The sequence below is a fragment of the Orussus abietinus genome, unplaced genomic scaffold (assembly GCF_000612105.2).
Source record: "Orussus abietinus isolate OABI.00-Male unplaced genomic scaffold, Oabi_2.0 scaffold13, whole genome shotgun sequence".
Taxonomy (NCBI): Eukaryota; Metazoa; Arthropoda; class Insecta; order Hymenoptera; family Orussidae; genus Orussus; species Orussus abietinus.
In genome coordinates, this window is record NW_019394887.1 from 1,398,112 (window position 1) to 1,422,991 (window position 24,880).

At 49.5% G+C, this 24,880-nt stretch overlaps 2 protein-coding genes across 4 annotated transcripts in view; one reads left to right on the forward strand and one right to left on the reverse strand.

Annotated features, from left to right (window-relative positions):
- LOC105698708 (zinc finger protein 423 homolog) overlaps nt 1–20,233 on the reverse strand; it is a 41,871-nt gene extending 21,638 nt beyond the window's left edge. Inside the window, exons 1-4 of the mRNA XM_023433410.1 lie at nt 20,027–20,233; nt 15,465–15,560; nt 14,968–15,033; nt 9,529–9,600 (exon numbers count right to left, since the gene is read on the reverse strand). Of these exons, the coding sequence (XP_023289178.1) occupies nt 9,529–9,600; nt 14,968–15,033; nt 15,465–15,560; nt 20,027–20,066 (274 nt within the window). The 5' untranslated portion in view covers nt 20,067–20,233. The remainder of the gene's footprint in view (nt 1–9,528; nt 9,601–14,967; nt 15,034–15,464; nt 15,561–20,026) is intronic.
- Nucleotides 20,234–21,302: 1,069 nt separating this feature from the next.
- On the forward strand, nt 21,303–23,193 carry LOC105696667 (nascent polypeptide-associated complex subunit alpha). 3 transcript variants are annotated; one of them, XM_012419299.2, is made up of 6 exons: nt 21,303–21,418; nt 21,909–22,173; nt 22,250–22,369; nt 22,447–22,542; nt 22,613–22,771; nt 22,979–23,193. In XM_012419299.2, exons 2-6 carry the CDS (start codon nt 21,919–21,921, stop codon nt 22,991–22,993), a joined length of 645 nt encoding a protein of 214 aa, XP_012274722.1. In that variant the 5' UTR covers nt 21,303–21,418; nt 21,909–21,918; the 3' UTR covers nt 22,994–23,193. The 3 variants fall into 3 exon arrangements, with proteins under 3 accessions (XP_012274722.1, XP_012274732.1, XP_023289166.1); XM_012419309.2 differs by having other exon boundaries at nt 21,329–21,426; XM_023433398.1 differs by lacking the exon at nt 21,303–21,418 and adding an exon at nt 21,634–21,652.
- The last annotated feature ends 1,687 nt before the right edge of the window (nt 23,194–24,880 follow it).

Below are 24,880 nucleotides of genomic sequence, written 5' to 3' on the forward strand. Positions count from 1 at the left end.
GTTGCCGTTCGAAAGGATCCCTGGATCGTTTAGGACGCATTTTCGGACGCGTTTTTGGACAAGCATCCTCGAGGGCGTCCTACGGGGGCGGTTTATTGTGGGCCACCCTTTGTATAAATTTCTATACGGGTTTCTACGAGCCGTGACAAGATGATTGGGGTATCTGGTTTCGGACTCGAGTTTCCCTTCACGGGGTGTTCGGGTGCTGGGTCTGCAGGTGAACGGGTTCGATAGGTCCGAAAACACGGCGCTCGTCCAAAGATAAATTAAGGATCAAAATAAAAAGAAAGGGGGGAAAGAAAGACACAAGAGGAAAATCGCCAAAGAAGTCGTAAAGAGATTCGAGAGTGGACCGCGGTCTGTTCCCTTTTTTTAAAAATCCCCTTCGTGCTCCCTCGATTCTTTTTATTCTCCTCGGCAGGACCTCGGAGATTCTGGATAATCCTAGAGACCGTAAAGATCCTCGAGATCGCCGCCGACATCAATATTCAGGGGACGTCACCGGTGGTTCTAATAAAACATGCGAGAACGACCAAAACCGGCGGCGAGCCGTGTCGCAACGCCGTCTTACAAGATCGTTCTCTCCCTCGTGGTCTTCTCCTTATCTGCTTAGTACCAAATCCTTCGAGAAGATCCTGTTGGATGTGAGAATTACTACGGAGCGCGTGCCGTCGATTTATGAGCGCCTCTTAAGATCGCCCACCAGCTCGCAACCTGCACCCCTCGAATCTCCTTTTTAAAGCTCATTGAAAAGAGGAAAAAAGAAGCTCTCTCTATTTTTCCATACCATTCAAATAAATATTTCTCGGGTTCGATAAAGATTTTTTTTCCAGGGTGGTCCATAGATCCTCCGTTAGTTGCGACTTAGATGGGACTAGCCCTGCTTTCCGCAGGAGTCGGAAGAGGCGGCTTTAACATTTTTTTTATACCATTAAAAAAAATGTTTCTCCGTTTCAATAAATCCTTTTTTTTTCTGTATGATCCGTAAATCCATTGTCAGTCGCGACATAAGAGGCACTTGCACTCCTTTCCGCAGGAGTCGGAACAGTCGGCCTTATCATATTTTTTAATATTATTAAAAAAATGTTTCTCCGTTTCAATAAATCCTTTTTTTTTTCTGTATGATCCATAGATCCATTGTCAGTCGCGACATAAGAGGGACTTGCACTCCTTTCCGCAGGAGTCGGACGAGGCGGCCTTAACATTTTTTTTTTAATACCATAAAAAAAAATGTTTCTCCGGTTCAATAAATCCTTTTTTTTTTCTGTATGATCCATAGATCCATTGTCAGTCGCGACATAAGAGGGACGATGCGTCCCGGGACCCGCGTCGTTTTCCGCAGGAGTCGGACGAGGCGGCGGCCTCTTAAAGCGGTAATATGCAAAATGCTCGGGTTGTCCGGTTTCGTTTACGAGCGCTTTAGCATAATTCCGCAGGTCGTTCCGGGCTCGGGCAGGACGGCCGGGTGTTCCGGGGTTCCCGGGTTCCCGGCGTGTGTCCGGGACGGCGACCGGGCATCCCGGATATATCCAGAAGGCGGTGGTGGTGGTCCTCCAGGGAGAGATGGAGCCGGGGCACTGGAAGCCCGTCCAATTGGCGCCCAGGGTGCATTTGTGTCTAATTCAATGCATTATCCCTCTCCCGGCTACGGATCCTCCCCTCTCCCTCGGGCTCCCGGTCCAAGGGTATCCCCGTCTCCCTCTTATATAATATAAGGCCGCGGCCCTGCGGGGGCCAGAAAAACCCTGGCCGAAGGAACCCCATCCCATTTTCTCATGGGGTAGCTCTCTCGAACCTCCCCTAGGAATTTTCCCCCCTAGAATTCGGTGATATTTTTCAATTCTCTGGAAATTCCACGGGAAGCTTCGATCTTCTATCAGGATACTCGGTAGGGTTTCGCGCCAAATGCATTTTTATAAACGGCATCGAATACTGTACCGCCACTCTTCGGTACTCCGATTTGAGAAACATTTATTTCTCAATTTGGAGAACTTATCGCCGATCCATGTTTGGCGCAATTAACGTACGTACGCTTTGTAGAGTCTGTCATTTTTTTTCTGCAGATTTCTCGAATTTACGGATACGTCGCGATTCGGTTAAAAATGGGAAAATCGGTCGTTGAAGGGGTACCAGTCGTTCCGGGTCTTTGGTACGGTTTCTTTCCACTTTTTTTTTTTTTTCTAATAAAAGTCTACTAATTTATAATCGGGCCAGTCGCGACTCGATCGATTCGGTTTAATACGTGGGAGAGACCGGGGGCAGGGATAATGCCGTGCCAGAGAAATGGCTCCCAGGGATGCGTTACGCTAAGCCGCGGTTTCACTTTGTAATTGAGCTCGCTGTAAGCTCCGAGTCTGCGAAACGAGTGTCTGCATGCATGGGGATCCTTTCCGAAGTGGGGTCAGAGAATTAATTTGCGTACAAGAGAAGGCCCTTAAAACCTACAGGTTCGACGAGATCATCGAAGTACACGGACGAGATCATACACACTTACCGGGGTAATACATAATTAATGGTACATTTTCCCATTTCTTAATTCACTCCGGAGTGACGTTAATTATAGAGCCTAATAACGAACCGGGGGAAAGAGTTCCAGGTTAAGGGGGGAGATATTAGAAATTCTGACAGAAATGTTGTAACTTTTGGGAATTTCATATTCCGCGGTCTCCTCGCGAGTTCTGTCCTCCCCCGCGAGGTGTAGGCGGCGGGGCGAGGGGCAGGGCTCAGGGGGCGTAAGAAGGCACCCCTAGGTGTAATTATGATTACCGCACTGCAGAGGAGAAGAGAAGAGAGGAGAGAGCATCGCTCGGCTCCCGTATGGCAGCCGAGGGATCCTGGGAAATGGGAGTCCTCGAACGGCACTTCGGCGACTCCTGGGCGGTCGTAGCGGCCCCTGGCCGAGCCGGTCCAGGACCACCCCGGACCTGCAACCCTGTTTTCCGATTGTTGCTCCCCTGGCCTTTGCCCCGGCAGGGGTGGCTGGTCTCGAATCGCCCTCCCTCCCTCCCGTACTCGGAAAAACGTGTTGCTCCAATTGCAATTTGAGGAAAGTACGTCCCCCCCTTATCGCTTCGCATGCTATCACTCTCTCCGCCCTTCGGAGCAGGGGTCGAAATACTTTTCACCCATCCAGTCTAAAAAGGGTTAAAAAAAGATCCCTCCTCGAATAAAATTTCCGACGATTCTGAGATTCGCGTGATTTTTTTTTTTTTCGCAGTTTCCGAGGGAGGTCCTGGATTTCGATTTCTTCCGATTTCGGGACGCCGAATTGCAATTTGAGAGAAGTACCTCCCCATTGTTACGAACTGCTCCCTTAAGGTTCTAAAAAAAAAATGAAAACCCGTCGATTGGAATCGTCTTGGAATGAACTCCAGAGTCGGGGATTTTTTTTTTTCCAGGCAAGGGGTGGGATCGATCGCTATTTTTTCCCTTTTTCCTTATTTCGATTTCTCCCCATTCCCAGTGCAGATCGTACGTCGTAAGCGAGGACGTGTAGCGGCCAGAGGCGTGCACCGCGGTTAACACCCGCCGATGAGTTTTTCTCGGCATGGACCCCATGGGTCCTGGAGCGACTTTGCGAGGAGCGTCTCGAGGACGACACCCTGAGGCCCCGTTTCGGCCTATGCTTTATGTAAGAAACCCCCTCGCCCTTTTCCCGTTCTTCGTAGCGACCCCCCGCGAGACGTATGGCGTCGCGTCGAGACACTTATCCTACGAGCGTCGGTCCTTCGGCTCTATACGTTAAGTATAACAGCCATTTAAAGGATTAATGGCTTGGGGGTAGTTTAAGTTAAGGTATTAAAAAGGAACCACGGTTAGACTGCTAGGTGTCATGCGTGGTCTCTCGGTTATTCGTTTTTTTGGGGGTTGGGAAGTGGTAACGTGCATAAAGTGTCTATAAAACGTCCATTATACGTCAGTGCAACGTGCACGAAACGTTAGTCGTAATGTCTATAAAATGTATATTAAGAAACCCGGGAATAAAAAGCGTCAGCATCGGCCTCGTGGGTAAAACATTGTCACGGCAGCCCGTCGATTTGCAATTCATCGGCTTTCGTCATCGGGGATTCTTCGTTTAACGCCGACCGCTTGGGTTAGAGTGACGCTTACTCCCCTTACCTGGACGTCACGTCTCGCTCGGTGATTTGTGGCAAATAACGCCGAGGCATAGTTTTCCATCACCAGCGAGGAGTGTCCGGAGCTGATCCGAGCAGTCGTTACTCGTACCTTGGGCCACTTTGCCTTGGCCATTCTTCCCTTGCCTGGGAAACGGGTCGCCTCGAATAGATCATACGCGAAGCGGAAGTTCGGCCCTTAAGACCGCGCCAACCGGCAAAGGAAAAAGTTTCCTTTCCGCGCGCACGCGCACTCGGGGCTTCTTATTAGCGCTTTACGAGCGAGTAATCGCCCGCCCAGGAGAGTTTCCATCGCTCGTTACCCCGAGGCCTTCCCAGGCCGTCGAAACGCACCCCACCATCCAAGGGAATACAAAGAAAAATAAGGAAGACTAAAAAAAAATAAATAAATAATTCCCCGCAACCGTATCTCGAGAAAAAAAATATATATATTTGCATTTTCAGCAATGAAATATTCCACTTATAGGAATAATCCCACCGACGATCTAACCATCGGAGTTAAAAAAAAAAAATGCTCACCAATTTAACAAATGAATTTTTAAAGGGAGCTATAAAAATATTGCCGTCACTATTCAAAGAAACAAGTGACGTATAATTGTGCGTACGTGCGGACTTGTCACCCTACGAGGTCTATCACTTGTCGAGCCTTCCGCTCGGCTTTTTCGAGGGTCGGAAAAGTGAGACCTCGTAGATACGGTAATGCGCGAGTACGCATAACGAGTTAAGTATATACCCGGGGCTCTGAAGCCAGCGGGTCCACGTGGGCAGGTATATAACGTGTAACGCGAATTCAATTAGCCGTAAGCCGTAAGCCGTAAGTCTCTCTTTGTGGTCTGCGCGTGGGCGAGGGCTTAATAGGCGCGTAAATACGCGCTCGTCCGGCCTATCCTCGAGGTGTGCGCGGGCGCGCGCGAGCCGCATCCTCGAGGACGTTGCGGCGATCCTGAGGTTGGGATTTTTCCCCCCCCTGGTTTCCTCACCCGCCCCGCCCGGGGTCAAATTGCTTCGATCCTCGCCTCATTGCGACTGGAAACCGCAGAATTGCCGAGGCTCCGGACAATTAAAGCGGCGAGCCGCCGCGGGCTTCCCCTACTCTCGGGCCGGGCCTCCCCTCCCCTCCCCGCCGTCGTGCCTTCCCCCACTCCGCGGCCAATCGGAGCTTTCCCGCTTTTCGGCGCCGCTGGCCGGTGAGTCGGCGGAGGTCCCGCGAGGGGATCGCACGCGCTCGCGCTGCGCTCCTCGCGGGGGGCGATGGAAGGGGGGAGAGGGGGACACCAGAGGGAGGGTAAGTAACAGTCCGGCGTCGAGTCGGCGACGACTGGCCAACTATGATCGATCGGATCGATCCGATCGATACCGTCGACGGGAGCGACGGCCCCTCGACGCCCGCTCGATCGGCCGAGTCGATAAGTCGCGGCCCGACGTTTCCGCGCTGCGTTTCCCCCCGTGCGGAACCGAGGACCGCGGGTCGGCAGATCTTATCCCTGAGGACATTCCTGCGCGCCCTCGTCCTGCGGCCGTCCGTCCGCGGGACGCGTTTTGTATTTCACTTTCCGCGATACGCTACGCGACGCGACGCGTCGCGCGCGGCCCTTCCGCCGCGGGATCGGCCCCACGGGGAAGGAGTTACACTTTACGGCGACGGACGGACCACGGCTACCCTACCTCGCCGCGGTCCTTTTTCGTTAGGTCGCCATTTTGCACTCCACGCTGACAGTGGAGACCCGTCACCGGGAAGACGGACGCCGCGACGCGCTGCGTAAACCGCAGGAAATGAGGAAACCTGAGTCGATGCCAAATTCCCGTTTGGGTTATTAAGGGGATGTGAGAGTCGCTTTTAATAAAAAAATTGAAAATTTCTATAAACAGTTTTATAGGGAAAAAAAAAAAAAACACTCGAGGGTTTGAAAACTTGTAACAGTTTTAGAGAAAAAAAAAAAAAAAAACGAGGGGAAGTAACGGTCGTTGCGGCATTTAGGCCCGGTTTACAACGCGGCGCTCCGTTGCCTCCTCCCCTGGGTAATGGCGAAATCGTAAGTGCCGATGTAACGCCGATGCGCGCCGGAAGTCGAAGACTCGCTACGGCCGAGGTCGAGGCGAGGATAATTGCCGGCCACTGGGCGGACTTTAGTTTTGCAAGGATTGGCGACGCCCGCGCGATGCTCTACGGAAATTTCTCATAAACCTTAATAAGGACACGCTCCGAGGCCGGGGAAAAATCGCCTAGTCGCTTCGGAAACGGGAATTTCCCCCTCGCGTCTTGCGAACTTCCGCCACGGTAAATTCTCGCGTTTCCCTCCCTAATAACGCCTTTTATATATTAGGTCGAGGAGTAAGTTCCCGTCGTTTTAATTACGTTATGTTACGTTAAAAACGGCGGGAACTTATTCCTCAATCCGATACTTTTCTTTTTTTTCGTAATTTCGCAAGCGATCTTACGAGCGCATTTCTCGTAGCAATTATCTCCCCTTAAGATTGAATTTGGATGTGGCAATTAATTTCCTTTTAGCGGCGGTTTCACGTTATACTATTCTTTTTTACGTGTATCGGTGGTCGGCAAAGAGGGGACCTGCGACGCCGAATTTCTTTGGCCCGATTCTTTCCTAAAGTTTCCTAGACAATCCCCTGGGGCGTAGTGATCGCTTTGACTCGTGAGACTCACCCCTGGCTTCTTTTTTTTTCCTCCCTCCCGAACTCGTTTTTTATCCGCTCTACGTATGAAAACCCTCGAAAAAGAAACCATAGAAAAAAAAATGGCAAGTGTCAATCTCCCTGCAGACTTTTTTGTCCACGGTGTCACTAAGCCCCAGGCGCATCTAATTCTTGATTTCGAGGTAAGAATCAAGTCGGGCATAAAGAAAAACCATGAAAAGTAAGATTCTTCGAAACGACGATTTTCAGAGTACAGTTTCGCGCGATTGTACGCACTTTTGCGAAATTGTGCGAGGTTATTTCCAAGGGTCGTCGTGTGTACGTACGTACAGTGCGTATTCGGGTATTCACGGGAGAAAACTCCCCGGAGAAATAACCGGGTTGCATGTAATGCACGCTAAGGCATTGTAAGGGGCGTAAAGCAGGGGCAGAAATAGACCAAGGGGGAGAAGTGAGGTTAGAATGCCCCCTGCGCCAGCAGGTGCGAAAAGCGAAACTTGAGAAAACTCCCACTGGCCCAGAAGGCGTCCATTCATGGGGTCACTAATTAAAGGAGTTGTTAACATTTACAAATGATTTACATTTTTAAATGTAAAACATTTTACATTTAATTCTCTTTTCCTTGGTCGAGCGTCCTATCGACACGAGTCCCGTACTACCGGCCGAGAAAGAAGGACGGTCAGGGAGGATCCGGAATTGCTTGGCGTCGGTAAACCAGGGATCTCCTCGAGCTGCCCTCGCCTCTAGCGGTAACTCGAAACAGTTTGAAACCGTACATCGGAAAATCCGCGGCAACCGTACAAGACACGTGTAATTGGTCCTTTTGGCTGGTCCATGACATTCGACCGTATCGGCGCGATTTCGTCGATTTTACGAGCAGATCCCTGATTTGGCGACATCGAGCCGCGGTCTAGGACACCGAGCGCAGCCCGCCATTACGAAACAATGAACGAAGGGATGCAGGGGGGGTATGTACACCCACTTATATGGTGATATAGGGGAATATAGGGGAATGCTCTCTCGGCCGGCGGACATTTAAAGTGCTCGCGCGTGTCCACGTCCGTCCGAGCTAATTATCGCTGACTCGCCGACGCCTTTCCCCCCCTGACCGAGCTCGCTAAATGGAAACGACAGCGGGAAATTTCGGAAATGGAAATGGATACACGTCCGTCCAGCACTGCGCGGCCCGAGTTTGCGTCGTACCGAAAGGTTGTAATGGGAAAAAAGAAAAAAAGAAAAAAAAAATCATAATACAAAACAGGGGACTGCATTTCATTCTTGCGGCAAATAGTGTAGACCGACATCGGGAATTCTTCTTATTACGCGAGAGGAATGAAGATCGATGAATGAAAGATCAGGAATAAAAACGAGGGAAATTCGAAAAGTGAAGCTAGAAGGCAGAAGTTGACGGCACCTCCGGATCGAGGATACGGAGGTCAGACTTCTCGGGAAGAATCGCGACCGATAACGTCTCGCCGTTAATTCCGCGGGCAACGGACGCGGCCCGGAAAACGTGGGAGAAGAGCAAACGCGGAGGCAATTTCCGTGAATTAGCGAGGCGACCGTCGTCCGTCGCGTCCGCTTAAAACAGAGGCGCAAACTTCCCTAATAATGGATGACGATGCCGTGACCGTAGGCCAGGCTCAAAGACGGACCGGCATTAAATTTTCACCCCGCGAAGCGTTTCGGCGAATCGGGGGGAGCAGTGCCCTTACCGACCATCCAGCAAGGACCCGACAAAAGCGTGCGTGGAGTCGTTCCAAAACGGGGAGAAAAAAAAAAATAAAAAAAAATAGATGAAACATCGAGGTTTCGTAAATCGCATGTCCGCAAAAAAATACGTCGTTCTCCGAATCATAGGTGAGGACTAAGAAGCGAAAGTGGCATCTAAGGGGTCAATCCTTCGTGAAAGTGTTCTCCTCGTTTGGGCGAACCTACTTTTTTCCCCCCCAGAATTTACCCCATGCACAAAAGAAGACCCCAAGGTAGGTTCTGACACTCGGGAGAATTCATTTTTTTTATACAAGATTTCGAAAGAGGCCACGAACGAATTATCTTAATGTTGAAATTTCATGGGCGTCGGGACCTTGCTTATATCCACTGTGTTCCCAGTGTTAGGTTTAAAACGAAGGTTTCATCAATGGGACCTCTTTGATGCCACTTTCACGTCACCATAAGGGTTAGGTGTTTTTTTTTTTCGTTTTTTTTCGCAATTGCGAAAAGTCATTGCGCCGCCTAAAGGCGCGGCGTTTGGACGTTAAGATAGGACCAAAGGGGATTAATTCGGCCACAAGGAGTGTCTTAGCAACGCCGGCCAGAGGATCCAGTCAAATCCTAGTAGTATTTCACTCCTTGAGAGGTTGGAAGGGTTAATTAAGTGTTTGCTCGTTGGACAAGCTCGTCGGACCGCGAGCGCACCCCGGCCCGAGTACGGAACGTTAACCTGGGGTTTCAGTGTCTATGCTTTCTGCGATACCGACCCAGGAAGATTCCAAAATTAGGTACCCATCTACGGCTCCCCAAAGGGTAAGTAAAACTTCCACGTGTTCCCATCGAAAAAAATGTAAACCCAAGTACAAATGCCGGGCGCGCAATTTTAACCGCCCAACCCTAGCCAAGGGGTCATTTAAGGGGGGACAAAAGCACTCCCCGAGAGAATTCTTGTGCATCACCTCACGTACTCCCTTAGCGAATCCCCCGTGGGGGTTTAATATCGTATTAACGTTGTTAAAGGACTCACCGCTATCGGGGCTGTTGCGATTCTCCAGATCCGCCCCCGGCACCGAGGGTGGCCCTCCATCTTGCAGATAATCTGAAAACACACGATTTTTCCTCTGCTCCTTTAATCCGAACTTACCAAAACCGGCGCCCCGATAAAACCCCCGATTGACCGCACGGGCCACATTTCACCAACCACTAAAATCCCTAAAAACACCGTCCTAACCACTTTCGCGCCTCTAAACCTGGACATCCTCCTCGGCCATTAAAACGGCGCCAGCCCAAAAGGATGACCCGGTGTTATGCGTCGTTACCGTTCGCAAATGACTTATTTATTTTTCCGACGCGGCACTTTATACCGCTGTACACCGTATCCAGGGTGTATACAGGTGCGGTGTATACACGCAGACGTGCATGCGCATGTACACGTACAAATACACAGGGTGCAAGGGGCAGGGAGGACCGCGGGGGGTTGTAGGGGAGTACTGGTACTCCAGAGGGGTGGCGGAAGGTGGAAACTCCCATAGGTGCCATACTCCGGTGATATTGGCTCCCGTAGCCGTTCCCGGTCGGGACCGGCAATGTTATTTCGCTTCTGCCGGCAACCAGTGTCGCCCGTTACGTCGGCCCCGCGTTCGCGTCAACCCTAACTTCCGCGCTATACTCGCGAAATCGACGCCGATGGACAATCGACGCCGATAGACGTCGGAAATTCGCGAAAGGACGTCGCTTCGTTCGAACCGTACACCGGAATCGGGTAGCAACGCGAGATTAAGAGGAAAAAAAGAGAAAAAAAAACTTGTCTTTCCCGCTTTACAAGAGTCGTACCGGTGGAACCAAGATGGCGGCGCGGCGGGTCACGTGAGCGAGGCGCGTCACGTGACGCCTAGGCGCGATCGCCCGCGCAGTGCGGGCCGAGCGCTCGACCGGTAAGGTCGGTCGCCCGGTTTAGTTTTGTATTAGCGAGTAACTCCTGCAGGAGTTGAAGTTGCTCGTAGCTGGTTGCTCGTGGGTGAGCGCGGCGGTGGCAGAGGGGGTCGGCGGGGGCGGCGGAGGGGGCCGACGGGGAGGGTAATTACCTCCTCGGGGAATTTCCCCTAGCACCGGTACCCCGAGTATAGCCCCGGTACGGGCACAGAGGCTTCCCACTGCTCCCAGTGGTCCCCAGGGACTGCGCGCAGTGGTTCGCACGGTGGTTCTCATTTCCCCCAAATTGGATTTTCCTCACGGGCGCCGGGATCGACCGGAAGCGACCGGCGCTGCTCGCCTCCCACCGTCGGCCCCCTCGTTCTTCTCCCTAGTTCTACCTTACCGACCGACCGTGGATCCCTTCTTTAAAAAGAAATGCCCAACAAATTCGTCGCATCGAAGTCTGCCGAATTTTGGCGATAAGTATTTCGCCGCGAGACTCTACCGAGATTCCCGATCGTTCATCCAAGAGAGGGCATCCATCGCAAGAATCAGGTTTGGGGTAGGTAGTAAATCGGAAAAGAGGAAAAAATAAAGGGAAGGATACCCAGGGAAGGTAAAATCTCTTTCGGGTTCGAGGCCCTCCCTTAATTCCCTACGCTCTCCCTCTAGGGGCACCCGTTAGAGAGTTCGTCATCGGAGTACAGGAGAGAGACAGAGAGAGAGAAAGTCCGCGTCATTGCCAAGGGCTAGTCGTTGCCAGTCGCGGGACTAGATATCCCTAGGGGGACGGCGCGAGCGATAGAGCGGTAGGCCATCCCGGCCGGCTCCCTCTTCGCGCCACCCCGCGCCGACCCCGCGCGGAGCCTCCCACCCTAGCCCGACTATGCCCTAGGGGAAACTTTAATTTCTTTCTTAGAAAGATGGCCCTTCCTTTCCCTCCTCCCCTTTCCCCCGTTCCCCGGGTCCCTCCTCCCTGCAGCCACCCCCCGCGAACATCCCGAAGAGGACCTCGCGGTGACCCGCGGAATGTTCATTCCGCAGGATGTCCCTATCGAGACCGACGTGCACCCTGTCGGGGGATTACAGGGGCCTCCGACAATTCCAGCAGACCGGATACTCCGGGCGCGGTTACACTTCCGGGGGCGAGGGACCTGGAGAGGAAGGGGAGCAAAAAAAAAGAAGAAAGGGAAGTCGCGAGAGAGATTCGTAAGAGATACGAGCCCCCGCGGGGCTCGGGTGGACGGAGGACATTAACGTTTGATCGCGCCAAGGGTTCCCGGCGACTCGCGGGGGGCGGGGGCGACTCACCCCCCCCCCTGGGGGTTTTCGATGGGTTTTATGATAAATATGGCGTTCGGATTTCCACGTATCTCGGGTGACCCCCCCCAATCCTCCCTGAAATGGAGTCCACTTTCGGCATCCAAGATGGCGGCTCGGCAGAGGTTTGCGACGATACCTCGTGGAAACGATTTTAGGAAACGCACCCCCACGAGACGATGCATGTCGCAAAGGTGACCGATGTCATTGATTTTGCCCGCTCGATTCATAATTTGACGATACGTTGTTTTTTTTTTTTTTTTTTTTTCTTGTGAAACGCTACCTTACGAAACGATGCATTTGGGTAAGGGTGACCGATTTCAGTGCTTTTGTACGCTCAATCGCCACATTCCATTTCTAGATCTCGTCGAGGGGGCCGATCGACTTCGGTATATCGGCGACAAAGACTGCCGACCTCCACCCACCCCCGCGATAAGGGGAGGAAAGGGAAGTCGGCAATGCAGGTCGCCGCCGCGGTTACGTCCACGGGAAAGCGGAAGCCACCGCGAGGTGCGGAAGTCTCCACGTCGAATGCTAGACGGATTAGCATAAAGTTAGGGCAGAACCCGTCGAAAAGTTAGGTTAAGTCGGTCCGCCGGCTGAACTTTCGACTCTTAGGGAGTACCGCGCGAGGTCGGCCGATGTTCAGCCCTCCCGATAGCGCGTCACCGACAATCATCGATAATCATCCTATCGTAATAATGCATCAATAATCATTTCCTGACACTTTAGCTGAACTTAAGAATTTTATAGATAATCCGCACTAATTAACGCCCGGGTAGGAAAATTTCGCGCACCGGAGGCCCTACCGGCGCACGTGCTCTACAAAACAACGCGAATTGAAACGGAAAACACAACGAACTTGGTTTTTCGACATTTCGCCAGGATTTTGGGATTCCAGCCCACTGTGCGGCGGAGCGAGGGAGAGCATGAGAGAGCAAGAGAGAGGAGTCCAGGGAGGGGGAGGAGTAGAGTCGAGTCGGTCCCCAGGGATACGTAGAGCCGTGGCACGGCCCGAGGCAGCTCGTCACCTGGGACACCCTTATATCGCCGGGTACAGTCGCGTCGAGGAAACAGGGCTTAAAACTTCCCCAGCCCTTCCCGAGCCCCTTCCGGCGACTTTCCGAGCCCTCGGGTGAGACTTTTTGGAAAATCGATCCGCGTCCCGGTAAAAAAAAAAAACTACGAATATAGTACCTCCCTCCCAACGAAAAAAAAAAAAAAAAAACGAAAAATCACCGCTATCAAAATTTCACCCCGAACGGAAGAAACGTCGAAAGACTCGTGATCGGGAGACTCGGTAGAGTCCCGCGCCAAGTACATTGGAAAGATCTCAAGCGACGACAAAAGCTGACGCCCCTCCAGGAAATACCGGATCATCGCGACAAAATCCCGAAAAATGACTCAAGAGTCAACAATTGTGAAGATCAATTGAGACCGAAAAATCTGCGTGTGATTACAGTTCCCCTGAACTTTTCCACTCTATAAAAAAAATTGTCAGTGCCCGATCTGTCACTTTAAAAACACCAACAAGACGATCTACGCGTACGAGGCACCTGTCCACACCTGTACCCAGGTAATGTATGTACACCTGTACCAGGTAGGAATAATCGGGCGCCTCTCCGTTGCGCCCAGCTCGTACGCAGGTCGTACACGCAGGTTATACCCGGGCTGTACCGGGAATAGGATCCCCCGGCTCCCTCGGGCAGGGGCGAGTGGGCGGTGGGGGTGGGTGGGTGGTGGGTGGGGTTCGGGGGGAGGACGCGGTCCGGTGGGTGGGAGAGCGGGGCCAGCTCCTCTGGGAATCCGCGCTCTCCTCTGACGCTGCCAACACTCGGGAACTCGGGAGAGGCCCGGGGTGGGAGAACTAATCAGCCCGGCGCATGCGCGCCGGCCGGCGTCGCGGTGCCCCCCTTCGCCCCCCAGGGAATGCCCTGGCATTCCCCGTAATATACCGACCTTCCCTCGGCCGACGCCGACGCCGACGCCGCGTTAAAACGGCGTCTTTCGGCTCACGAACCCGAGACCGGGGGGGGGGGGGGGGGGCAGCGCCTCCGAGATTCCCCCTTTACCTCGCGGATAAGCGATTACCGCGGCACTAGAGCGCGCTGCTTTACCGACCGATCGGCGATGTGTCACTTCCGGCGCATCTCGCGATACCGGAAAGACGGAGAAAGGAGAAAGGATTATTAAACGGTGATAAAGATCGCCTCGCAGGAAAATCGGCGGCCGTTCCCTCGGGAATCGGGAAGAAGGATCTCCTTCTTTGAGGATCGACCGATCGTTGACTTTGTACGAAAAGGGAGAGATAAAAGAAAAGGGCGATTGTAATACGGAAAGAGTTCCTCCGTTCCCTCCGTCGAGCGGCCGGAAGCGTTTATCGGCCGCAGGGCCCTACCTCGCAGGGTGTTACCGACCCGGCCGTTACCGGCGCCTCCCCGGCGAGATTTATTTAGGGGAGGGAAAGAGTGGAAGAAGAAGAAAAAGAGAGAGAGAGAAGAAACGTCCAGGAAAGGAAATGCCCCCTTCCGGAAGGAGGTCGGAAGGTTTAGCTTGGGCGGGGAGGAGCCCGATGCTTTCAGGTAAGCGGATAGACCCGGGGGAGTCCCCCGGGACACGGGGCTCCCCTGGGACCCAGCCCCGTTCGAGGTTCCACCGAGCCGGTTTTCCCTCCCCGCGTCCCTCCCGCAGAGAGGAGAGTCCGACGTACACGCGTGCAATTCGCGTAAACCCGCGTGGGCGAGTGTGGGCGAGTGCAGCGCCGCCTCGGCGAAAGGTAACTTGAAATAATAATCGACCGGTAGAAGTACCGTGGGAAAGGTGGGTGGGGGGAGGAAAACTTTCTTAAATTTCATCCCCTAAAACATTCAGACCCGCGCAACCCCCCGACGCACGGATTCCCGGACGAATAATTCCAGTTTAATTACGCCTCGCGAGAAATTCCCCGATAAGGTGGGGAATTTACTAGAAGATTTTTGCCCGGGGAAATCATTCCCGGGGAAAGGACTTTCCCAAGGTTCTCGCCGTGTCTCTTTTCCTTTGGCGGCATTTCGTTGGCCGGGAATAAAATCGGCCACTCGCGATGGATTGATTTTTTTTTCTTTCTTTCTACTCCTCAGTCGCGGGTTTATCGGACCTTTTTCTCTCCCCGTCTTTCTTCTTCATATCTAGGAAGAGAGGTAGGGAGGAAAAGTAGCGAAAGGTGGGGGGAGGGAATTTCTTTTTTACTTACCCACGGAGTGTCGGCCGAAAGCTCTCTGAAGCTCCTCGTCCTCTTCCTCCTCCTCCTCCTCGGCTTCTCCCTCGACTTCTTCCTCTTCTTCTTCTTCTTCCTCGTCCTCGACTTCTTCCTCCTCCTCCTCCTCCTCGTCCTCCTCATCGTCATCGGCTGAAATTCGGAAAATCATTTTTAACTACCGCCAGTTTTCGCGTCTCTTTTCACGCTCTTCCTGCTTTTTCTTCGACTCTTCGACTCGCAGGGAACGGGAATTTCCGGGGATTTTCGAAAGGAGAGTGAAAATGAAGTTTTCCGCGGAGGGGGGTGGCGAACAAGATGGCGAACGGACGTAATACGGAATACATAATGCAATATTCGGGAGGAGGTCCCCGGCGAAGGAGCGTCATACGCCGTTTGATTTACCGAGCGCGAATTGTAGAGAGAGAGAGATAGAGAGAAATGATAAAGAAATAGAAAAAGGGGAGGAAGAGTAGAAAGAAGTGCGGTCTTACGTTTCATCGGTAAAGGTTCGGCCCGGTCTCTTCGGTCGTTCCGATCGGAGGTATCCGGCGCGTTTCGGCCGTTGGCGTCGTCCCATTCTTCGTCCCCTGTACAGAGAAACCATAAAGTCAATACTCTTCGCATATTAAAAATAAAGTCAATACTCTTCGCATATTAAAAATAAAGTCAATACTCTTCGCATATTAAAAATAAAGCGAAATGATCGGCCAAAGTCGCATTAAAAGAAAAAAAAAAAAAAAAAGAGGAACCCGAAGCGTCGAGTATCGGGGATTAATACGACATTAATTCCCGTGCATATCCCGTGGGTAATACTTGAGCCCAGAATTTCGTCGAGCCCGCGACATAAAAGGAACCCCCCGGAAAAAAGGAAGAAATTGAAATTCACGAAAAGTGAAGAGAGCCGATCACCTCCGAAAAAATGGACCACTTTCCGGCATCTCGATGCGGCCTCCCAGTCGATCGTACGTTCTCTCATTCCGGTCGGCGCGAAACTCGAGGAAGGCGTCGCGACGCCCTCGGGGACGCGGCGTCTTCGCCGGGCGAGAGGGAGTCCCCCGTCCGCGAGGCGTCGGAGAGACCCAGGTGCCAGAAAAGAGATCCCCAGGGAACCCCGGACCCCGGGTCTCGATGCCTCCTCGTCCCGAGTCCCCTCAATCGATAGAGGGGGCCGGGGATATATTCCGGGATATTCGAGGATATTCCTCGACGTTCCGAGAGGCGACGTAGGTTGGCTGCTCGGCTGGCAGCCATCGGGGATACGGAGTCCCGGGTCCCGTCGGGATCGAACCCGGGCTGACTCCCGAGGGACCGAGGGCTCCGCTCTCTCCCCTGCCTGCCGTACCGACCGTGCGCCGAGACATTCCCGGACTCCGAATTTCAACTTGAATTCTCTCGAAGTGAAAAAAAAAAAAGAACAGATCTCTCACCGAATCCTCGATTTCAATCCCTGATTATATATCTAGCCTGAATTTCGCGGATAAAGACTGGGTGAGCGATTTTAGCAGTACCTACCTATATACTTGGCGCATTCCCGGACTCCGAATTTCGACTTGAATTCGGAGTCTCGAAGAGAAAATAAAAAAAAGACAGATCTCTCATCGAATCCTCGATTTCAATCCCTGATTATATATCTAGCCTGAATTTCGCGGATAAAGACTGGGTGAGCGATTTTAGCAGTACCTACCTATGTACTTGGCGCGGAACTCTACCGGAACTCGTTACTCGGTTTAGATCTATGAAGTGCGGTTTAGATCTTCGAGTGTTCGATTCGCGTTAAGATCTTTAAATTTCTTTTTCCGAGGCAACAAGTTTAACCTCTATTTTTTTGGCGCTGATTAAAAAAAAAAAATCATATGGAATCATGGAATTAAGAAATACGAAGGGGGTAAGGAGGTCTTGAGGCGACGCGAAATATCAGGGATGACCATTCGGAAGGGATGTAATTAAGTAAATCCTCGGATATTCCAGGATATTCCAAGACAAGGGTCGGCGGCCATCAGAGAGACGGGGGTCCCGGGTCCCCCGGGATCGAACCCCAGGCTGGATCCCGAGGGATCCCCTTGCCTCCCCATAGCGACCCCGTGTACACGGAGGAAACTTTACGGAAAGAATTCCTCGACCGAAAATTACGAACATTAACCAATCTCATTTATTTAAAAAAAAAAAATAGAGTATCGAACCTTAACATACCATGACCTCATAAATCGAAAAAATGAAATTCTCAATTATTTCCAACCTCTCCATAAATTCCAAATCACGTATATTACAATTACGGGATGTACCACCGGGTTGGAAACAATAGCGATTGTTATAATTAATCGATACTTGAGGATCTCAATTAATTTCCCACGAATGCGGTAAACATTGCATATTAAATTTCGGGGGTAGGAAAATTTTCCCCAAAAACTGGGACCAGAGAGAAGGTCCTTATCGGAATTCTACTTATCTCTGAGTTTTCACAATTTCATTAGGACTTTAATTTCAGGACCAAAGAAACGAATCCTGGTATGAGCGCGACGACTTCGGGCCGGATAGAAAGAGAGAGAGAGAAGTGGCTCGAGTGCATCGGACGGAACAGGGAGAGAATAAAAGTGAGAAATGAAAACGGAATTAACGGGTAGGAGGTTCCCAGAGTAAGTGCGACAAAAAGGGTGACGAGGTAATCCGAGGTCCTGCCACGTCCTGTCCGCGTTTAAGTCCTGCGAGTATACGTGCACGTGCTCGAAAAAGTAACACCGGCTTAAGTCCTCGCGAAAGTGGCCGCGATTAAGGCCTTAAGGGCTTAAGGCCACGAAATTCGGGGCTGCTCGTTAAGCTCAGGTGAGAGACCTGCCGGTGATTTTGCCACGACCTCCGCAATAATTCCCCTTATTACGAATACTCTACGGAAACGTTAAGGCGGTACGAAATCGGCGGGGGGTCGTTCATGAAACTTTTCGCCGTTCCGTGACTTCGAAAGGGTTGATCTCCCACATCTCGCACGAGGAAAAAAAAAAATGATAATAAGCGATTAATTCCACTTTCATTTTCTATTTTCACCATTTCAGCGGATCGCAACGAAGTGGGTTATTAATTAAGATCGCGAGAAAAATTGGGAAAATTCAGGAACAAGGTCGTTCATGAAACTTTTCGCCGTTAAGTGACTTCGAAAGGGATGATCTCGCACGAGGAAAAAAAAAATAAGGTAATGAGGGATTTTTATTATCTATTTTCACTATTCCAGCGGATCGCAACGAAGGAGGTTATTAATTAAGATCGGGAGAAAAATTTGGGGAAATTCAGGAACAATCGCGAATATATCCAGATTTCCCGCCCGAGTCCGCTCGCTCCGGCAGTCGTTAATAATTGCCACGGGCGTAAATTCATTTCGGGGGGTAATAATTATGCATTTATGCTGCACGCGCAAATTACAATCACGGGTTTCACGGCGCGGCATAATGCCCAGTGATTCGGGTCATTGCGTCCCGTTTGGATTATACGTTTACGTTTATGGTTACCATAACACCCCACCCCAGTCGCGGAAATGTCGGTACCCATAAATAAACGAGCAAGAATTCTCTACACGAGCGATGCGTCTAGCCTAGCATTACTTCCCCCCCGGCATAATTTTTTACCAAGCCCAGATACACCAATAATCACCTGTGGAATTAATTTAACCCCGAATCGGAAATTCTCTCGTCCACTCACAGTGTGGACGAGAGAATGGAAAACCCGACCGATTAATTTCCGAATTCCTTTCGCGATGTAAACACAATGTTCTGGTACAAACCCGGTTTGTATTGCCGGGGCTCGTTTACTCTACTTTGACATCGGTACGTCAGTATCAATGCGACAATTTCCACTGCGAATGCAAACCATGATCATTGGGGAGTCCGAGGACGAATTTCAAAAGTTTCGTAAATTTCTGGCAATGCCAGAATTTATTTATGAATTTTTAATTAATTCTTCGACTTGATGTCATCCTTCCCTAGGGGGTAAACGTTTAATCGTCACCAAGTAAAATCCTCTCTCTAGAAACATTAATCTATTAATTTATGGAACTCCCCAACAAGTGAAGTACGGAGTGGAGTGAATTGCGCGGTTTCTTCATTGTTTTATTTATCCTGATATAAAATACCGAAACGAACTGCGACGTCCAGCTGGGCTAGCCGCGCGCGCGAGAGAGACGGCGCGCGTACCGCGACCATGGGAAAGAGAGAGAGGGAACGACAAAGAGGAAGCGCGCGATTTGCTCGGTCATGGGAAAGAGAGAGAGAAAGCGATCGTCGTGATCATAGGAGAAAGAGAGAGAAAGAGATAAACCGATCAGCACGTGAAAGAGAGAGATCGAGGGATAAAGAGCGAGAAAGCGGGATTTGCGCGTCCATGGGAAAGGGAGATAGCGAGAGAAACGCGACTATGGGGAAGAGAGAGAGGGTCCGATGGCGCGTCCGCAGGAAAGAGAGAGAGGGAGAGAGCGACCGAGCGAGCCCGGAATTGGATGGGATAGGGATAGGACGAGATAGGATAGGATAGAGGATAGGATAGGAGAACCGGTGATTACAGAGGCCGGCGATTCCCTAGGGAGAGCCTCCGGTCCCGCGGGTTTCCACCTAATTCCATCCTGGCCGACCCCCCCCCCGCCTGCCCCTGCTCCATATCGCTATCTCCCCCCGCGACTATATACACCCCTCGCCCTTTTTTAACCCCACTTATCGCAAAAATCTCGCGAATTTAATGAAATAAATTACCTAAGAATAATAACTATAAGAATATTTCTCTCGCTCAGATTTATTCCCCAGTGGAGGATTTTTAGTCGAATGTAAAATATCCGGAATTTCTTCCTAATTTCAACGTCAAGTTTGAAATTTCTTTCATGGAGAATTGAATATCGGAGGGTAAGACTCTTTTTCTCGTTAATTCCTAAATTCTTCTGTTTTGTACCGTGGAGGTGATGTTTACAGGTTAGGTTTAGGTTATCGTGGGTTTGTTTACCGAATGAACGTTAGGAGGTTCTCGGTTCGACGTGTGTTATTTTTATGGTTTATGGGGGAGATGTAAGGGATAAACTCACTTTTGAGAGATCGTGGCTTTGCCTGCTTCCTCCTGGACATATCCTCGAGCGATCGGCGAATTTTAGTGGACTTCCGGTGGCATCTGGGTTGCTTCCCTTCACTGCGCTCCGACGCGGCGGGGGAGCGTGGAGTCTCGCATCCCGGAGACCCGGCAGACCACGTGGTCGCACGCGCGGCACGCGACCCTTCCGGCACACGACGCACGACTTCCCTCCTCGAGCGGCGCGCGGAGAGTGAAACGCGCTCCGCGGCGCCGCCTGGCCGCGGGGGGTGCGCGCGCCGCTCGCCCCCACTCGGCCGGCGGCGGAACCAGAGGAGCGCGCAGCGTTGTCACGTCTGATGATTTTTACACGTATCTAAAGAAATTTTCACTCCTTTGCCAATTAAAATTAAAACAATTACGAACTTTGAACTCAACCCGAGGAAACTTAGACTCTTTCGAGGATGGACCGAAGAAACAAAGAATTTCAATTTTTTACTTATCCGCAGATTGGAAAAAACTACGAATACCCGAATTCATTCGAAAAATTTGTCTCTCCTTGAATTTTGCGAAAAAGTGAAACAGTTAATTGTGGCAAGACCTTGCACTACTATTTAGTGGCGCCACCTTATGTCATAGAAATTTCTGGACAGTTGGAAAATTATTCATTCAAGAAATTTCTTCATCTCGACCTGGCAACACTGAACAATCGTCGAGTCGCCTCCACGTAACGGCAGTGCACCGAACTTCCATGCACAGGTTATGTTATCATGTACATGACGGGTACTGTCGGTGTATACCTCTCCTGGAATTCTTCCTTTCCTTCCGATATCAAAAAAGTTCATGAACTGTGCTTCGCCGTCGGTAAGTTGCATTTAAACTGATAGGGTAACAGAATCGTATTCGTGCAAAGTGTGGACTAGTTTTGCAAATGACCCGCTAGATGGCAGCAGTTCGGCAGTTAGATATGTGGAGCATGGATGGTTTCTGATACAGAGATGAGTTGGGAGATTGCTTACGGGCAGGGTGACTTTGTGGCCAATTTTAGAGCGCACGTGAAAATCCGCTCCTTTTTCTGTGATAATAAAGCAATAACTATAAATAAAGTGGTAAAATATATTTGTCAATCCCCACACCTGGTGGTTGGTGCGGGCGGCTAATGTACTTGCCACCTGCCCCTCAATGGCGGCGCAACTCATCTCTACCAGAAATGAGTTACCCCTATATATCGCGACTTCTGGCCGCGATCCAGCTCCTGGATTGGGCGAGGCCGGGCTCGTGTTCCTAAAACCATCTAAATTTGTTAAAAGGGTGTGCGATTACGTGTGTGTGTATTGAGTGTCCAGTCGACGGCAGCCAGAAATAGGATTGGATTCAACTGGGTTTTGGAGCCAACCTCGCATCATCCTAGGTAAATCGGTAAATATGGCTTGCATCGCGGAATTACGAGTAAGAATAAATGGGCAGGAGAAAAGTGGACATTTTCAACAGCGTCATGATGCCGGTATTGAGGGCGGCGGGAACGTTTCGTTATTGATATGGCCATGCATTTTCCCAGCGTTTCGCCAACGGCTCGTTCGCGACAATTGTGCAAATAAGCCTCGTATGACAATTATTTAATAACGGTCTGTCGGTACACAGTTAGGTACGAACAAGTTCTACTACATTAGCGTCTTTGTTAGGTGGTTAAGCATTTTTTTCGATAGAGGTTATATTTTTTTGGAGCTGGATTTTTCAGGTTTTGCATTTCTACGCGACCTGTTTGGGTGCCATGGCGAGCTTATTCGCCTATAAGAACCATTGTTATATTTTGTTGGACGTTCGAAAATTGCAATTAGGGGTGACTTCTATTGGCGTATTTGTTGGATGGTTTTAATGTTTAGACAATGAATTTATTACAGCGTTAATAAGATGCCGGAATTGACAGAACTGGACAAGGCAGCGACCTCCGAACCTACCAAGGTTGAGGCGGCAGCGGCTGGTTCTGGGACCGATTCCGATTCCGACGATACCATTCCGGAGTTGGAAGATGCCGGTGCAGGCGGTACCGTCGGATTCCCTGGGACGACCGTTACCGGTCTCCCCATTGACATGGTTTCGAAGGCTAAACAGAGTCGTGGTGAGAAGAAGGCCAGGAAACTCATGAGTAAACTCGGACTTAAACCGGTTAGTTGAATGACGAGGATAAATGAATGGCTTATTAGGGGAATCATTTCTTTATTCTGTTAAATGTTTCTTATAGGTACAAGGAGTTAACCGAGTAACAATACGTAAATCGAAGAACATATTGTTCGTGATCAATAAACCAGATGTTCTGAAAAATCCGGCTTCGGATACCTATATTGTCTTTGGAGAAGCTAAGGTATGAATAGCACAACAAACGGTGGAAAAATGTATGTCGAGTTCAACTATGGTTATGTCAAAATGGATTTCTTTCAGATTGAAGATTTGAGTCAGCAGGCGCAAGTTGCAGCTGCCGAGAAGTTCAAGGAACCACCAGTTATACCAGCCACAGAGGCCGGCGGCAGTACAACGGTAAATATTGAATTTTGGTTCTTCCATGTTTCATATTTAGCAAAGACTTGACGAAATATTTTGTTTAAAGGTCGTCGCGCCCATTCTCGAAGAATCTGAAGAAGAAGTGGATGAAACGGGTGTCAGTGGCAAAGACATAGATCTTGTCATGTGTCAGGCTAACGTCACTCGGGGCAAAGCTGTTAAAGCTTTGAAAAATAACGATAATGATATCGTTAATGCGATCATGGTGAGTCTAAAAAATTGAGGGTACTGTATCAGTGTTTACCCAAACACAAAATTTCAAATGATGAGAAATGTGAATGGTTTCGCTAAAAAATTTCACAGTCAGAATTAATACAATGTAGAGAAACTTGGCAGTCTGATCACTTTTATGTGAAACTTTCTGTTTACGCTGAGGTTATTCTTGTTCTAATTTGGTTTTTCTTTATTGCAGGAGTTGACAATGTGATCTCGCCATAAGGTCACCACTTCGTCATTGTTGAATCAGCCAGTCATTATACTTTCTTCCGTCATATTATTTCGCTGCAAGGAATAATTGATTACGTGGGAGGGATCTGCATTTGATTAACATCATGATCCAAATACAAAATGACATGTATATATATATAATTCATACAAAAAGTAAACACATATTAAGAATGCCAAACATTTCAGTTTCTATCTCGAACAGTATTTAAATGTGTTATTTATTGATATTTCATTTCAACATACAACTTTCCAAAGTGCTTTCATCTAAACATGTTTTGAGCAAGTAGATGGAATGTTTATAGTTTATTTCGATTATAAGTTTATGTATTTTTACACATCAAATTAGTAAACTGAAATGTGATAAACAAGGAATTTCAATGTGGAAGTGTAGAATGATGACAAATTATTTCGGCGGCTGAAATTGCATTATGAAATTTTTTGTTAAAAAAAAATGTAATTTAGAGTTTCAAACATCGCGCGCTTTGTCATCATGTTACACGCTTCAATAGACAGATGGCGCCACATTAAAAGTTCTGGCAATGTGCAAACAAGGTTAACTCAATCGGTAAGCATGGTAACGTGCACTACCAGCAAATCGAATGAAACAATTATGATATTTGTAAAGATTGTAAAATTCTCCTTGTTAGAAAAAGCTAAAAAAAAATCATTGTTCTAAGTACGCTATCATCGCGGTAATTCAGTAAAAGATCACCTGGGATTAATGTTCATTTAATCAAATTACGGTATAAAAATCACAAATCACTGAAAGCGTACCTTTGTATGAAAATTCATATTTTCCCGAACTCAGCGTTTGCGACACCCGATAAGAGAAGATAGGACAGAGAAAAAAGCGCAATCGTTGGGAAGAATTTATTTAGGGAGGATAAGTTAAACGAATGGTGAGCCCGCTGACGAGAGTTTAATGGATTTTCCCTCGAGTTTCCAGGACGGTATGGGTGAAAATTTTCTTTTCGAGGGCGCCGTGCGGTACGTTCGTGGGCAGTTTTACAAGCAGTTTCACACACGTGTCGCCCAAAGTATCCCAGGGAAGAACGCGATATTACGACCCCAGCCCTAACTACTGTCCCTTGGAATCTTCTCTCATATCTGAGATTTCGGTCTCATATGACACCACTCGGCGACACGTGCCTCGGTCCTTAGGACGCGTTATTGTCTGCAAAAAGGCTGGCCCGGTCGTCACGTACGGAAGAGAATGTGTGTCGGTAGAAGAAACGAGATTTCCGAAAACTGGGAATGGCAGCGGCTTGCGCCTCCATCTGCGACTTCGACGTCAGCTTTCAACTTATATCTAGAAAACATCCGTGGACCTTGCAATTGACTCCCACAATTATTAACAAAAAATAATTAATACAAACGGAAATTGCGTTGACCCTTAAGGCGATGTGGAAGTGGCGAAGAGGTCACGTTTACGAAACAATGAAATTTCGCCAAACTGGGTGTACCGAATCCTTTCAAACTCTACAATAAGAATACGAATACTATAAGTAAGGTCTTGACGCCCATGAAATTTGTTCATAGATACTTTAAACATTTTTTTTTCAAATATGAAATTTCATGGGCGCCACCGCCTTCCTTCCATCCTCCATATTCACGTTGTAAAGTGGGAAATTTTTTACTTACATTTATGACACGATGACGGGTTAAAATAATCCAATTTCCGTTTCAGTGGTTAAAGGGGCACGTCCATCGCGATGGTAGTCGACTGTTTTTAAGATTTCTAGCCGTTGCTCATCTTCCATAATCACGATAGACCTGAAATATAGGTATCGTTCATATCGAGGGTATACATGATACGCACGGATTAATTATTATCGGTATTAATATTAACACTTAGGCCGAGTTAACA